Here is a 14,997-nt window from a genome sequence, read left to right as displayed (position 1 = left end):
TGGAATTGACATCATAGCAGTAGATGTTTAGTATATGCATCACGGCTATGTATAGTCAAAATCTTATAGCCTGAGAATGTCTGATTCGACCTTAGGGTAGGATTGGATATTCGAAAGTCTATCGGGTCCAGCGTTATGTGCGGCTAGCATACACTAGCGCTGCAGGGGCTGATGGAAGTTCCATGAAGGTGTGAGTTGTGCAGAGTTGTGGGATCAGTTGTGAAATAGGCGATGTCCCCTAGTAGTGAGGGTTGAGTGCACATTATGTTGAGTGTAGTATTAGGGCGTTGTGGTGACACTTGAGACAAATATGGGTAGGTGTGGAAGGTAGTATGGGCCTGTACTACTGGAAGCACAGGACCCATACGCATAGCAAGGAAGTCACAACCCCTAGGATTTGTGGGTTTGGGTCTCCCAGTATTATGTTGTTTATCTAATGTCTTGATTGTACTTTTCAGTATGGTGGTGACGAGACGTTTTGCTGCTGGGTCTGGATTAAGGTCGCGATTCGGATCAGGGTCAGGGTCGGGAGACGGAGGGTCAGAGGTGCCGGTACCACCTGAGCCCATGGTTCAGATAGGGACTGAGGAGCTAGATGCCAGGATCCGGGAGATTCTGCACAATGAGGTCGTTGTGGCTATCCGAGCGCAACTACCAGAGATGTTTGGGTCGATCAAGACCGCGATGGTTGAGTAGTTTGATGAGCAATATGCAGCTTTGGTAGAGACAGCAGCCACTGCAGCCACCTCGGCTGTAACTGTGCAGGGGTTGGAGGAGGAGCCGGCAGGGCTTTCCACTACTGGGACTTCAATAATACAAAGCCCCCGACATTTGATGGTACACAGGATGCGATCAGGGCTATGTGGTGGTTGTCTGACGTGGAGGGTTGTCTCTTCACGTGCTCATGTCCTGCTGACCAGAAGGTCAAGTGTGCTCTGAACCTGCTTAGGCTCGGGGCAAAGGACTAGTGGAGATTGACGACAGGTTCATATTTTGATGATCAGCGGGCTGCTATTACTTGGGTGTAGTTCCGGGATATGTTCCTCACCCGCTACGTTCCACACGTGGAACGGGAGCGGCTTGCTCAGGGGTTTTTGATGTTGAGGCAGGATGGGGAGTCCATGATGGAGATTACCCAGATGTTCACTAAGAGGGCTATGTTTTGCCCGGAGTTTGCGTCAAAGCAGTCATAGGTGACTCGTTATCTGAGTATTCTCAAGACGGATATACGGCAGTTTGTGGCTACACAGCGTTGCGATACCCTCCTATATCTACAAGAAGCCGCGAGGCAGCGTGAGTTGGAGATAGAGCTGTAGATGAAGGAGCAGCGTCAGGCACCGGCATAGTGTTAGCCGACGCCTAAGCGGTCTTAGACCGCTGATACTCGATCTAGGAGTCAGCAGAGCCACACTTATGGAAAGTGTAGCCGGGGTCATTCGGGAGTTTGTCGAGCAGGAGGTGGGTGCCACAAATGTGGTAAGGAGGGGCACTATGCCAGGGGCTGCCGTCAGTCTGCCTCCTCCGACAGATATGAGGATTTGTTACCATTGTCATCAGGTTGGTCATATGAAGACCAACTGTCCGCAGCTCGCCGCCAAGCCATCGCTAGGTCCCGCGCCAGCTACTGTGAGGATTAGAGATGGGAGGCCAATAAAGGTGGAGCGTCCGAAGGCTCAGGGTCGCGCCTTCCATCTCACGGCCGAAGAGGCCAAGGCAGCACCGGATGTGGTTGCTGGTACCTTTCTTTTCTTTGTCTCAGTTATTGTATTGGTGTTATGTTGATTGATTGTACTTGTGGTTAGGTACGTTTTTAGTGAATTCATTGCCTGCTTTGGTATTATTTGACTCGGGGGCGAGTCGTTTGTTTGTATCTCAGACCTTCTCTACAGGTTTCAGTGTGCCGATAGATGATCTTGAGTGTCCATTGCGAGTTTCGATCGCCAACGAGCACGGGGTTTCTACTTCTTCGGTCTACCGGGGATGCGGGTTGGAGATTTTCGGGGTGTCCTTCCCGATAGATTTGATTCATATCCCCATGGGGGATGTATGCGTGATTGTAGGGATGGATTGGTTTAGCTATTTTGGCGCCATGATCGACTGTGAGGGACACCTGGTGGTGGTTCGAACCACAAGTGGGGGAGAACTAGTAGTATATGGTGAGGGAACCAGGTCGGGATCACGGTTTTGTTCGGAAGCCAGGGCTCGACAGTATATTCAGCACGGGTGTGCCGGTTATTTGGCATATGTGGTAGATATGCAGGTTAGAGAGAAGCTCTTAGTTTCAGAGGTCACCGTGGTTAGAGAGTTTGTTGATGTGTTTCCGGATGAGTTACCCGGAGTGCCTCCGGTGAGGCAGGTTGAGTTCAGGATTGATCTAGTGCCAGGTGCGGCCCCTATCGCCAAGGCATCGTACCGTTTGGCACCGCCGGAGATGCAGGAGCTATCATCTCTGTTGCAGAAGCTGCTGAGTAAGCAGTTTATTGTCCGAGTAGCTCACCCTGGGGAGCACCGATCCTTTTCATCAGGAAGAAGGACGGTTCGCATAGGATGTGCATTGACTAGAGGGAGCTAAAAAAGTTAACGGTGAAGAACCGTTATCCGCTCCCGAGGATAGATGATCTTTTTGATCAGCTGTAGGGAGCATCTTGGTTTTCCAAGATTGATTTGAGATCAGGATACCACCAGGTCAGGGTGAGGGAGGAAGACGTGGAGAAGACCGCATTTCGGACTCGTTATGGTCATTACGAGTTCGTGGTGATGTCGTTTGGGCTCACTAATGCGCCAGCAGTGTTCATGGATTTGATGAACCGAGTCTGCAGACCGATGCTCAATCACTCGGTCATTGTGTTCATAGATGACATCTTGGTGTATTCCAAGACCCGAGAGCAGCATGAGGAGCATCTCAGGGAGCTGCTGGAGGTTCTGAGGCGAGAATGGTTGTATGCCAAGTTCTCGAAATGCGAGTTTTGCTTATGAGAGGTCTAGTTCCTCGGACATCTCGTTAACCAGGAGGGATTTTGGTCGATCCGGCCAAGGTGGAGGCGGTTATCCAGTGGGAGACTCCGAGATCTCCCTCAGACATCAGGAGTTTCTTGGGTTTGGCAAGGTATTATCAGAGATTCATTCGTGATTTCTCCAAGATTGTCGTACCCCTCACTTGTCTAACGAGGAAGGGGTGGATTTCTGGTGGGGCCCTGAGCAGCAGAGGGCGTTTGAGACCCTCTGGCAGTGTTTATGTGAAGTGCCGATGTTGACACTCCCCGGCGAGTTGAGGATTTTGTGGTATTTTGTGATGCATCCATCATAGGCTTGGGGGCAGTCCTCATGCAGAGAGGACGGGTGGTAGCCTATGCATCACGGCAGCTGAAGCTACATGAGACGAGATACCCTACGCACGATCTTGAGTTGGGAGCGGTGGTTTTCTCTCTCAAGATTTTGAGACATTATCTGTACGGGGTCTGATGTACTATTTACACGGATCACAAGAGTTTGAGGCACATCATGGATCAGCCGAACCTGAACACGAGGCAGCGCAGGTGGCTAGATGTGGTCAAGGACTATGATTGCGAGATCCTTTACCATCCTGGTAAAGCGAACGTAGTTGCGGATGCTCTGAGCCGCAAGTCAGCTGGGTCCTCGACCCCAGCCAGGTATATGAGGATAGCAGTGGATTCCCAGCTGGTGGGTTTCGTCAGGGATGCTCAGATTAAGGGTATGAGACCAGAGAACTAGAAGTTGGAGAGGATTAAGGGAGAAAGCACCCGGATTGTTCAGGATAGCTGTGTATTATTGACCCGTTATGTTCGGCTTTGGGTTCTGATGTCCGGAGGGGTCCGATACACAGTGATGGAGGAGGCTCAAAAGTCTCGTTTTTCGATTCACCTGGGAGCCACCAAGATGTACCGTGATTTGAGTTCGAGTTATTGGTGGTTTGGCATGAAGCGAGATATCGCTTGGTTTGTTGAGAGGTGCTTGACCTGTAGGAAGGTTAAGACCGAGTATCAGAGGCCGCATGGTAAGCTGCAGCCTCTAGAGATTCCCATGTGGAAATGGGAACGGATCGCGATGGATTTCGTCACGAAGTTGCCAAAGACGGCAAAAGGGTTCGATGGTATATGGTTCATCGTGGATCGATTGACCAAGAGTGCCCATTTCCTAGCCATACAGGATAGTTCGTCGGTAGAGAAGTTGGCCGACCTGTACGTCAGAGAGATTGTCTCTTGCCATGGGGTTCCAGTTTCTATCGTTTCCGATCGATATGTCACGTCTACTTCCCGTTTTTGCCAGAAGTTCCATGAGGAACTGGGTACACGACTGCATTTTAGCATGATGTTCCATCCGCAGACCGATGGGCGGAGTGAGTGGACCATTCACACCCTCGAGGATATGATGAGGGCGTGCGTCATTGATTTCGGTGGGAGTTGGGATTCTCACTTACCGCTTGCAGAGTTTGCCTACAACAACATCTATCATTCCAGTATTGGCGCCCTGCCTTTGGAGCTGTTGTATGGGCGGAAGTGTAGGACCGCAGTCTGCTGGAGTGAGGTTGGGCACAAGGTGACGGGTCGGGCAGAGGTAGTTCTGCAAACTACCGAGATGATACAGCAGATTAGACAACGACTGCAGACCGCTCAGAGTCGGCAGAAAAGTTATGCCGATCGACGCCGATCTGAGCTGGAATTTCAGGTTGGTGACATGGTTCTCCTGAAGGTCTCACCCTAGAAGGGTGCGATCCGCTTCAGGAAGAGGGGAAAATTGGGTCCTCGTTACATTGGGTCGTTCAGGGCTGTTGTCAGGGTTGGCAGGGTGGCTTATAGGCTAGAGCTTCCGGAGGAGCTTAGCCGGATCCATAGCAAGTTTCATGTTTCGTAATTGCAAAAACGCATTATGGACCAGGAGGCAGTGGCATCGTTGGATGACGTTCAGGTCGATGAGCGCCTGAACTATATGGAGAGGCCTGTGGCTATTTTGGAAAAGAAGAAGAAGATTTTTCGGAACAAGGTAATACCTTTCATAAAGGTACAGTGGGAACATCAGAAGGGATTCGAGTGGACATGGGAGCCGGAGGCGGAGATACGCGAGCATTACCCGACATTTTTTATTCTAGCTTATTTCGAGGGCGAAGTCTAGTTTTAGTGGGATAGAGTTGTAATGCCCTCGCTTCTCAGGTATTGTTTAAATAAGAATTATTAGGTTAAGCTCTACTCGACGAGTTGGTTGACCTACTCATCGAGTAGCAGCGGGGTTGGATCGCGTGTTAAGTGACCTACTCGACGAGTCCATATTAGGACTCGGCGAGTAGGAGCTGGCCGATGAAACCCTAAATCCTGGGGTTTGCACCTCTATTTAAAGGAGCCTCAGCCACCTTTGGCCTCTTTGCAGTCTTTGAAAGCCCATTAAAACCCTAATACGCATGTGTTTATGCCCATTATGTGTTGAAGCTTGAAAAGAGGATCTTTAGAGGGAGAAGGCTTGGAGGAGAAGGAGATTGGAGCAAGTAGAGTGTGGGAATCAACTCCTATCTCAGTTATCATCTTCTGGAGGTAACCTCATCGCCTTTTTCCTTGTGAATCTCTTTTATTGGTTGAGTTTTAGGGTTTTTGGTGAGATATTAAGTTGGAAATATGAGCTAAGGGCTAGATCTGGGGTTGTAACTGCATATCTGGACCCTCCTTGGATTCTAGAAGCATAAAGTTTTAGTTTTGGTCATGATTAAGGTCCCTCTTGAGCATGAAGTTCTATTAAGAACTTAAAATAGGCATTTAGAGTCTTTAAAGCCATGCATGCACGTAAAGTTTGCAACTTTACGTGATAAGCGTGCCCTAGAAGCTTGGATCTGTGATTTGGAGCCGTTGCATGGCTCAAAACAAGTCTGTATGGAAAGAGGACTGAATAGACTTAGCAAGTCGCAAGGTTGACTCAGTGAGTCACTTGAAGATGGCCATGAACTCGACGAGTTGGATGAATGACTCGGCGAGTCCGATGAAGATTATCATAAGACTCGACGAGTTGAAGAACAACTCGGCGAGTCGGATGAGTTTTCCTTGGATTATGTATGCGTGTGTATCCGTCGAGTTGCAAGGAGGGAACTCGACGGGTGGCCTTAAAGTTTGAACGAGGATCGAAGGAACTCGGCGAGTCACCTCGATGACTCCGCAAGTTGGATTGTACTTCAAGGAACTCGGCGAGTTGGGGTCAAAATGGACTGTTGACCTTGATTGAGGACTTTGACTTTGAACAGGGGTTGATTGGTGGGTTATGGAGTTCCTTATAAGGTTAAGGACTTATGTGTATATTGTGTTATGATCATAGGTGGTGGAGCCTGTGTTGAGTGATCCGAGAGTTGGAGTTTATCTTCCGAGTCGACATATTCAAGGTGAGTTATCCTCACTATATCGATAGGGTCTACGACACCAAGGTCGGCCCTTTAGTTGTTAATGTTATGGTATGCTACATGTGGTTATGATCTGTTAGATTGGAATCAGGATAGGCAGTATATTATGCTCTAATGATCTGTAAGGATTGGTATGTTAGTGACCTGCTAGGTCGGTACTGTAGTTACGAGAAAATTCTATGATTGATGATCAGTGTGATAGAGATGTTGATGTTTGTATATGCCCGTATGTGATAGTTATGCGCATATGGTTATTTGCTTGTTGGTTGGGTTGAAGCGGTACTGCTTTGTGCTAAAGACCAACATACCCTATGAGCAGTCTGGGGAGACTGCAGGCGCACGAAGCGGACCAGTCATGCCGAAGGCTCAAGATAGATTCATATAGACTGTAGGCCTAGTAGGGCGGTCCATTCAGGTCGATGGCCAGTATGCATGTTGATTGATTGATTGTTACTGATATGGCATTGTCAGTGTGGTATTGGTATTTTGGGGGTAGCTCACTAAGCCCTCGGGATTACAGTTTTCAGTTTATAGTTTCAGGTACTTCAGGGGATCATGGCAAGGCGAAGGCATGACCGTACCGCTCCTCATCCTTATGTTATGATTTTTGGGACACTCTGATGGATATTGATTTGAAAACATTGTTGTAAACAATGCTATTTAATTTTTATAATGACCGAAAAAATTTAAATTTGGTGTAAATTTATGGATGTGACAGTTGGATTATATGTCTAAGCCCATAACTATTATTGGTATGTAGTTGACCCGAGAGTAGTATGGTCCATTTGGGTTGCATGTCATCAAGACAATTTGTTAGGATGGATTCTTGAGAGAAAGTTAATATATATGATTTATTAATATATTATAAGTTATAATATATTAATATGAAATCATATGTTTTAATTAGTATTGATCAATAATCAATTTGGAATTAATTTAGTGATCAAAAGAGACTAATTAAATCTATGTGGAATAATTATGGTAATTAGTTATATTTATATTTATATGTGGTGGGCTTATGATCCGTGTTGGGCTTATGATCCATGTTAGACCAAGTTTATGTATGGATACATAAAGAGTTGGGTCACATGAACCATGAATCATAAATCCATGGGTATCGTTTTGAGTAATACCCATGACCCTTGAAATCCAACATATAAATACATGTTCTTAACCTAAAAAGCATCTACATGCATGTTCTTGGAGTTCATGGGTGTTGTTGGGTGCATCGAATTCTCTCTCAAGTTCCACCTTTGTCCATGATGTGTTGTGATTCCATTTGACGCTTCCACACTATTCGGGCTATGTTTTTAAAGGCCAAATACAACAAGGTTTCATGCTACATAAGAGTTATGTCATCCTAACTAGTATTTCATATTATTTATGTCATTTGTATGCTAGTTGTAGGCTTAAAGCTTTGGAAATAATATTCCATGTATAATTAGAGAAAACATAGATCCAAAGCTTTTAGGGTTGTATGTACACTATAGGATGTTGTAGTATACTAAAACCTAACAAGGACTCAGTTCAAAACCGAGGTATTTAATTGATTTAACTGGGTCATATGAGACTTTTGTACTAGTGATATGGCTTAAATGGATAAAGTTTCCAGCTTTATCCATTAATTCACCCAAATATATCAAGATCTCAAACCGTCGGTCCAATCAAGGAAAAATATAACCATGTTTAAACCATTAAGCCCTTAATACAAGAACCACTCCATGAGAATTTCTAATAACGGGTAAAGGATAAAGGTGAAAACTTTATAGACATGCATATCCAATACATGTCTAGAATCCATTCTATGTCAAAATGAGCTAAAAGTGACCAAAACCTCATATGCATGAACCTAATCCTCAACCAACTCCTAGATCTGAGAATTATCATACTCAAGGACCCTTAGAAAGAATAAAGTTGCCAACTTTACGTGTTTATTCCATTCAAACTTTCTTAAACACGAAAAACATGCGATAACAACTTAGATCTAACCACTTCAAGCCATAAAGTTTGAGGCTTTGACACTTACAAAGATCTAGAAGCAATGTGAGATGCTGATGATGTTGTTTCCTTTCAAGATCCACCAATAGAGCAAATTATTCTCTTTTTCTCCAAACCAACAAATGCTCCAAAAGGCCACAAATCACCAAGGGATTTACTGAGCTAAAAGGGTGTTTGAGACTGGCAAAGAACAATGTGAAGGAAAGCCTAAAAATATCATGGGTTTGGGCTAGAACAGATGTCACGTTGTGGCAACCCTTGACTAGGTCGTGGCGGCCCAATAAAATACATGTGCTTTTAACCGCAGCCACGTGGAAGGCATCTGTGCTCCACGACGTGGCATAAATTTTTTCCCAAAAAGTCCATCTTTAACCCCTGAAAATATAAAGCTAAACCAGTTTCGAACATAACAGTTGAGAAATTTGTCTTAATGTTCAGAAGATCGATGTTTGGCAGGTGTCTTGTGTGCGTCTAAGTCTTGTTCGGTAATGTCGTGTGTTGTCCTTCGAGTTGCGTACACTTTCCATAACCTGATAAAGCGAGTTGTTCAATTTGTTTTGGAAATAGATTGTTACTAACGAGCTAAGTGAAATTCAAATATCGAAGTCCGATAAACTAGCCGGTTGCAATCATTGTTTACAAGTTTTATCACACTTGGTTCAACCAGTATTCCTAAAAAATCCATTTGGTTTGATCAGATATAAAATTTGACATAAAACTGGTCGTTGTTGAACTGCTCTCGCCACCGGTTCCTGGTTCGACCCATATCTAGACATATCCCATAAAACCTAAAATGTCTTATAAAATATGAAAATGACAAGATATGATAAATTTTATTCAAAACAAGATATCCTACCATAACGCTATCATTCCCGAAAGGAATTTCTTTCCCATAAGACTATCTTTGTGGTATCCTTCGTAGTAGAGAAAAAACTATCATTCTTAGGAAATAAAAAGCTACACTGCATGCCTGGCTAGGTTTATATTTCACATAAGTTTTGGTTGATGGGCCAAACACCGGATCACTTAACTTGTATTCGTAATTTTTGTGGACGGCCTTGCTAGGCGTGGTTTGAATAAAATGATTGGTTGGCTATTGAAAAAAAGTAAGAAAAAAACTAATAGGAATAGAAAATTTACCACTCGTTACACAATTCGTTAAAGAGTTTGAAAACATATTTATATATCTGCATGTCATGTTAAAATCGTGAGATAATATATCATTATTGAAGCATAAGTACACAAGATGGTAGATAGTTAGAATATATTGAGAAAATATTATAGTTCAATACATATCGATTAAAAGGCAAACGGACAACAAGCTGCGCCGCTAGCTTTTTCTGGATGACAAAACCAATTCTTTTGAAAACTAACATTTGTGGATTTAGGAGATACGACATTAGAATGCATGGTCCTTTGGACTCTAATGCATGGCCCGTTAGATATCAATCTCCATTGCAAAGTTTGCCAAATCATTTATTTATAACCTGTAATGTTGTAAACGTTATGGGATTTTGTGCAATTGATTTGAACAAACTCTAAATTAAATTGGATCATCAAGCCATTTCATTCTTCATGATTAAGCTATTTCATTCTGGAGTATTAAGCAACTGTCTCAATTTTTATGGGATCAAGCCATTTGGTGTCGATGATTTTATTTTAAAATTTTGTTAAAAATATTTAATATATTTTTTTTTAATTTGTAAAAACTAAAATTAAATTAAAAAAGTCTAGTGGATCGAATATCCACATCATGGTCGATATAATACGAATCAAACAGTAACAAAATATGTCCTAAAGAATGCTTATACGGAACCTAACGTTACTGGTTTATCCGATAAAATTTCTTATATTGCTATGTTTTTTAAAACTAAAAAAAAAAACTATTGATTAAAATTAAAATATAAATTAGTGACTTTAAGCCAAAATTCGTGATAGTAGGTTGCTATATGTTGATATTAACCTTTAAAATATGTAAGAAACACTTTCACAAGCATGATTTTTTTGCCCGAGTCCATATTAAGACCTAAAATACTGTTTTCACCGATCTATCTATCACTTATAACAATGACTCAACAAATGTGGTCATATCATTAGATTGCATATATATTATATAGGTCACAGACTCACATAAGGTCTGATGAACTGGGTGTTCGATTCTACTGAATATTATATTTTTCTAGTGTTGACCAATTTAATATATTATAATATTATATAACAGCTCTTTACCAAGTAAAACTATGCAGTGATGAAATCATATCCCGCTAACTAAATTGGTACATATGAAAACAAGAGTCATGTGAATGAGCATTCTTACTTATGTATACATATACTTAAACTGTATCTAGGTTTTTATTCTTTTCAACTTATTAATATTATATAATTAATTATCTTGAAATGTAAAGGTAGTACAGTTTCTATCCGATAGTACCTGTAGTCTATGCCTTTTTTTTTTCATGTATGATCCGACTTGTGCCCTAAAACAGAAGATGCACAGTGCAAAAGCTTACGATTGGAGGAAATCCTTTAAATTCAATCTTACCAAGATCTTCTTTTATAATATTATATTTGAACTTTTTGATTAAGAAAGCATCAATTTTCAGATTTTGTTTCTAAATACAATGTTTTCTTCAAATCTTTCCCAAAAAATTCCTTCTTCAAGCCATGTCTCTCCTACTTTCAGTTCCTTCTTCGAAAAAGTTGGTTTTTATTTTAGCCACCACGAAAACAACAGTAACCCATTTGTGTCTCCACCACCCTCATCGCCACCACCGGAAGTCACTGCAAATACGCAAGATTTGACTTGTCAGCAGGTTCAAGAAGGATCTGTGTTGCAGTATAGTGATGATTATGATGATCTTTTAGAGTCGATAGTTTATCCTTGTAAGAAGAAAACAGTGAACAGTAAGAAAGATGGGCATAGTAAAATCAACACAGCTCAAGGCCCTAGAGATCGGAGGGTGAGATTGTCCATTGATATTGCTCGAAAGTTTTTTGAGCTTCAGAACATGCTAGGGTTCGACAAAGCAAGCAAAACCCTCGATTGGTTGTTTACGAAATCCAAGGTCGCCATTAAGGAGCTGGTTAAAGAAACAAAGCACTCATCGTCATCAACTGTGAGTACTGGTCAATGTGAATTAGCTTTTCTTGATGACGATGAAGGTGAGAACAAGTCTGAATTCAGGTTTGTTAATGGAAAAATGAAGAAGATAACTCAAAAACAGAAATCCGGGCATCGTGTTGATGTTGCGAGAGAGCAGTCAAGAGCAGAGGCAAGAGCTAGGGCTAGAGAAAGGACAAAAGAAAAAATGCGGATTAAGATGCAACAATATGATTTGAAAAAATTTCCTGATGAGTACTCTTGTCATGCAGTAAGCTCTTCAAACTTAACTATTCAGTCGAGCTTTTGGGGTCAGATAGAATCACAAAGTGATTACAACGAATCAATTGTGGAAAAAATGTTTTTTATGTAATTAGGGTTACCCAAATCTGCAAGATTTCATTTACTTTCGTTTCTTTGTTTAATTTGTCTAACACAAGTTTGAAAGAAATGCAGGAGAAAATCTGGGTTTGAGCCAGTAACCGGATCTAGTAGTCATCTTCTTGCACTAGTTCATTTGGGGGGGACCTAGAGCTTTATATTGTAAGGATGTAGTAAGTGTAAAATTGTTCATTATTGATTAACCGAATTGTTTAATATTATTTATTCCTGATTATCGTGTTCCTACGTGGTTTGAAGTGAATTCAAACAAGATTTGACAATGCCACACATAAACATTTTTTGGAACTCAGTTTACTAGGTGATATATAATATGTTGATATCCTTCTAATGAAGTTTCGTTTGTCAACCAAAGAAAGGAAGTTTTTTTAGCATTTATAAATTTCATTGAATTTTGGTTCAAATGCCAAACTTCTTGTTAGAACGGTTGGATCCTACCCACTTATGATGATTATTTGAGAAAATTTCTGTGGATACCATGTTAGGATTTCATATGGGCTTATACTTTGTGAGATCATATAACTAATTTACTATTTAACGGATTAAGGTCCATGGGCTTTAAAGTAGGAAAAAGATGTTAGGGTTGAATGGAACCCTATATCATTTGGTTGATAGCATATAGAAATCAAATGTTCTTCATTTTTTTTTAATCTTACCATCTTCTTACACATTTAACATTATGATATTTTTTATATTTAATAAAATTAATAAATTTTCATTAGACTTATTACACATTTAACATTATGACATTTTTTTATATTTAATAAAATTAATAGATTCTCATTAGACTTATTATCATCTAAAAGTGATAGGATGATGAATCGGAAGAAAAAATAGGAATATATTTAATTTTAATTTCTGAGTGGCATATTTCAAATATAGGATCACACACCAATCTTCTATTTTATCTACTATAATAAACCAATCTAAATTTCATTTTTCCTAGATCCTATATTTATTCTTACCATCTTCTTACACATTTAACATTATGATATTTTTTATATTTAATAAAATTAATAAATTTTCATTAGACTTATTACACATTTAACATTATGACATTTTTTTATATTTAATAAAATTAATAGATTCTCATTAGACTTATTATCATCTAAAAGTGATAGGATGATGAATCGGAAGAAAAAATAGGAATATATTTAATTTTAATTTCTGAGTGGCATATTTCAAATATAGGATCACACACCAATCTTCTATTTTATCTACTATAATAAACCAATCTAAATTTCATTTTTCCTAGATCCTATATTTGCTAATGTAAGCCCCCCCCCCCCCCCCCCCCCCCCACACACACACACACACACACACACACACACACACACACCTTTTTTCATTCTTCTCACTAAAAAATTAGTAATTCATTCTATTTCTTGTAATTTCTTTTACAACTAAACCATTAAACCAAAATCCTATCCTAATATGAAGTTCAAATTCATTCTTATCTAATGAAATTATTCTAATTTTAAATAAATAAAATTAAGATATATCACAAAGAATTCGGGATAAATAACCATACTTACATTTATACATCCATCACATGTATTAAATCTCAATAAATATAGACGATGACACCATAATCAATTTGTCGACGAAGCTTCAACACGAAGGAAATAAAATAGCAATGATGGTGATTGTAAGCCTCTTGATACATTCTTTCTTAGAAACCACATAGCACATTTGCCTTATTCCATAGGTGCATGTATTTCTAATTGTTCAACAACCTCTAATGTTGAGATGTTACTCTTGTATCCCATGCTTCCACTTGCATAGAATTATGTCAATTGTGTAACCATTCTATTAGAAAGCATTCATAATCAAATACACCCAACTATAAGATGTTATCAAGTTTTGTTATTCCTTAAGCAACAAAAGAAAACAAATCCATCTAAAATTGACAAACCTACTTAAATTGGTGATTACACATGACCATAAGTTAGCCTCTCACACAATCAAACTAAGCAAAATGTTCAAATAGGAGCTTACCTTTAATAAATCTCTTTGTGCCATTTCCACGAATACCTTGTATACATTTCTCAATTCTCTAATATTTTGCATTCAACTTTTTAAAATCACTCATTCCTTGAACCGGTAAAAGGAAACAAATAAAATGAAGAGAAAGAGGAACTTATTGGGCATGTTATCAATGAGAATTGGAGTCTATTAGGTGTTTGCAACTTTTTACAACATACAAAGATAGGGAAAAGGGAAAGAACTTGTAGCTAGTATGACTTCAAAGGTTTTCCTGGTCTTCATAAATTTTTAATATGTATGTTAATTGGAACTTCTTATGTAGCATATGTAATGAATTTTTAGTTCAATCATGAATTTTAGGATGATTTGAAAGAAAACGGGTGGGAGTTTTTAAGTGCTTCATGATAGTGGAGTTTTAAAGAAGTATAGGTGAAAGGGGGCGATGAATACAATTTAAGTTAAGGTTATGGCCTTCTCTGTTCAACATCGATGGTGTAACAATGGTGGCTTGGACCAATGATGCAGAAAAGGCGATGTGGAGCGACGATACTACGAAGGCAGCATGAGGCGACATTGTATTGGTGATCTACACAAGATGAGGATTAGGGGTATTTGATTCGTGTTCTGAAGGAAAATTTATAAACATGATATAAAAACGATTGGTTAAAAGTTTAATCCTAATGAGCTTAATATATATAAAGATCTCATTAAAATTTTACTCTCTCTCTCTCTCTCTCTCTCTCTTTATATATATATATATATATATATATATATATATATATATATATATATATATATATATATATATATATATATATATATATATATATATATATATATACTAGCCGTCTACCCCCGCAAAGCGACGGACGGCGAATAATTTGATCTCTTTAGAGTTAAAACCATTTTGCGTTCACTTCGAGAAATGAATATTAAATGACACCTATTTTTCAAGAGCATTACTATACCATATTGAGGGGGTGTTTGACTAAGGTTTTTTAAAACAAGTTATTAGGTTCCACATCACTATAAGTTAAAAAGTGTTTGGATTAAAATAACTTATTCCGGTGGGGAACCTCTAATACGTTATTTTTTCATAAGTGACCCTACACTTACTTAT

General features: G+C 40.0%; 1 protein-coding gene across 1 annotated transcript; it reads left to right on the top strand.

Moving 5' to 3' along the window:
* The first annotated feature begins 11,013 nt into the window (after window positions 1-11,013).
* Window positions 11,014-12,098, top strand: LOC111894626 (transcription factor CYCLOIDEA). The gene has a single exon (XM_023890719.3). It carries the CDS (start codon window positions 11,014-11,016, stop codon window positions 11,863-11,865), a length of 852 nt encoding a protein of 283 aa, XP_023746487.1. The 3' UTR covers window positions 11,866-12,098.
* Window positions 12,099-14,997: the final 2,899 nt, after the last annotated feature.

This window comes from Lactuca sativa, chromosome 4 (genome assembly GCF_002870075.4).
Source record: "Lactuca sativa cultivar Salinas chromosome 4, Lsat_Salinas_v11, whole genome shotgun sequence".
Classification (NCBI taxonomy): domain Eukaryota; kingdom Viridiplantae; phylum Streptophyta; class Magnoliopsida; order Asterales; family Asteraceae; genus Lactuca; species Lactuca sativa.
The sequence above is the reverse complement of the archived record's forward strand: the minus strand, read 5'-3'. Positions and strand labels throughout refer to the sequence as shown.

What these genes read in the sequence shown, in the direction of transcription:
- LOC111894626 (XM_023890719.3), top strand. Translation starts at nt 11,014, where the DNA reads ATGTTTTCTTCAAATCTTTCCCAAAAAATTCCTTCTTCAAGCCATGTC.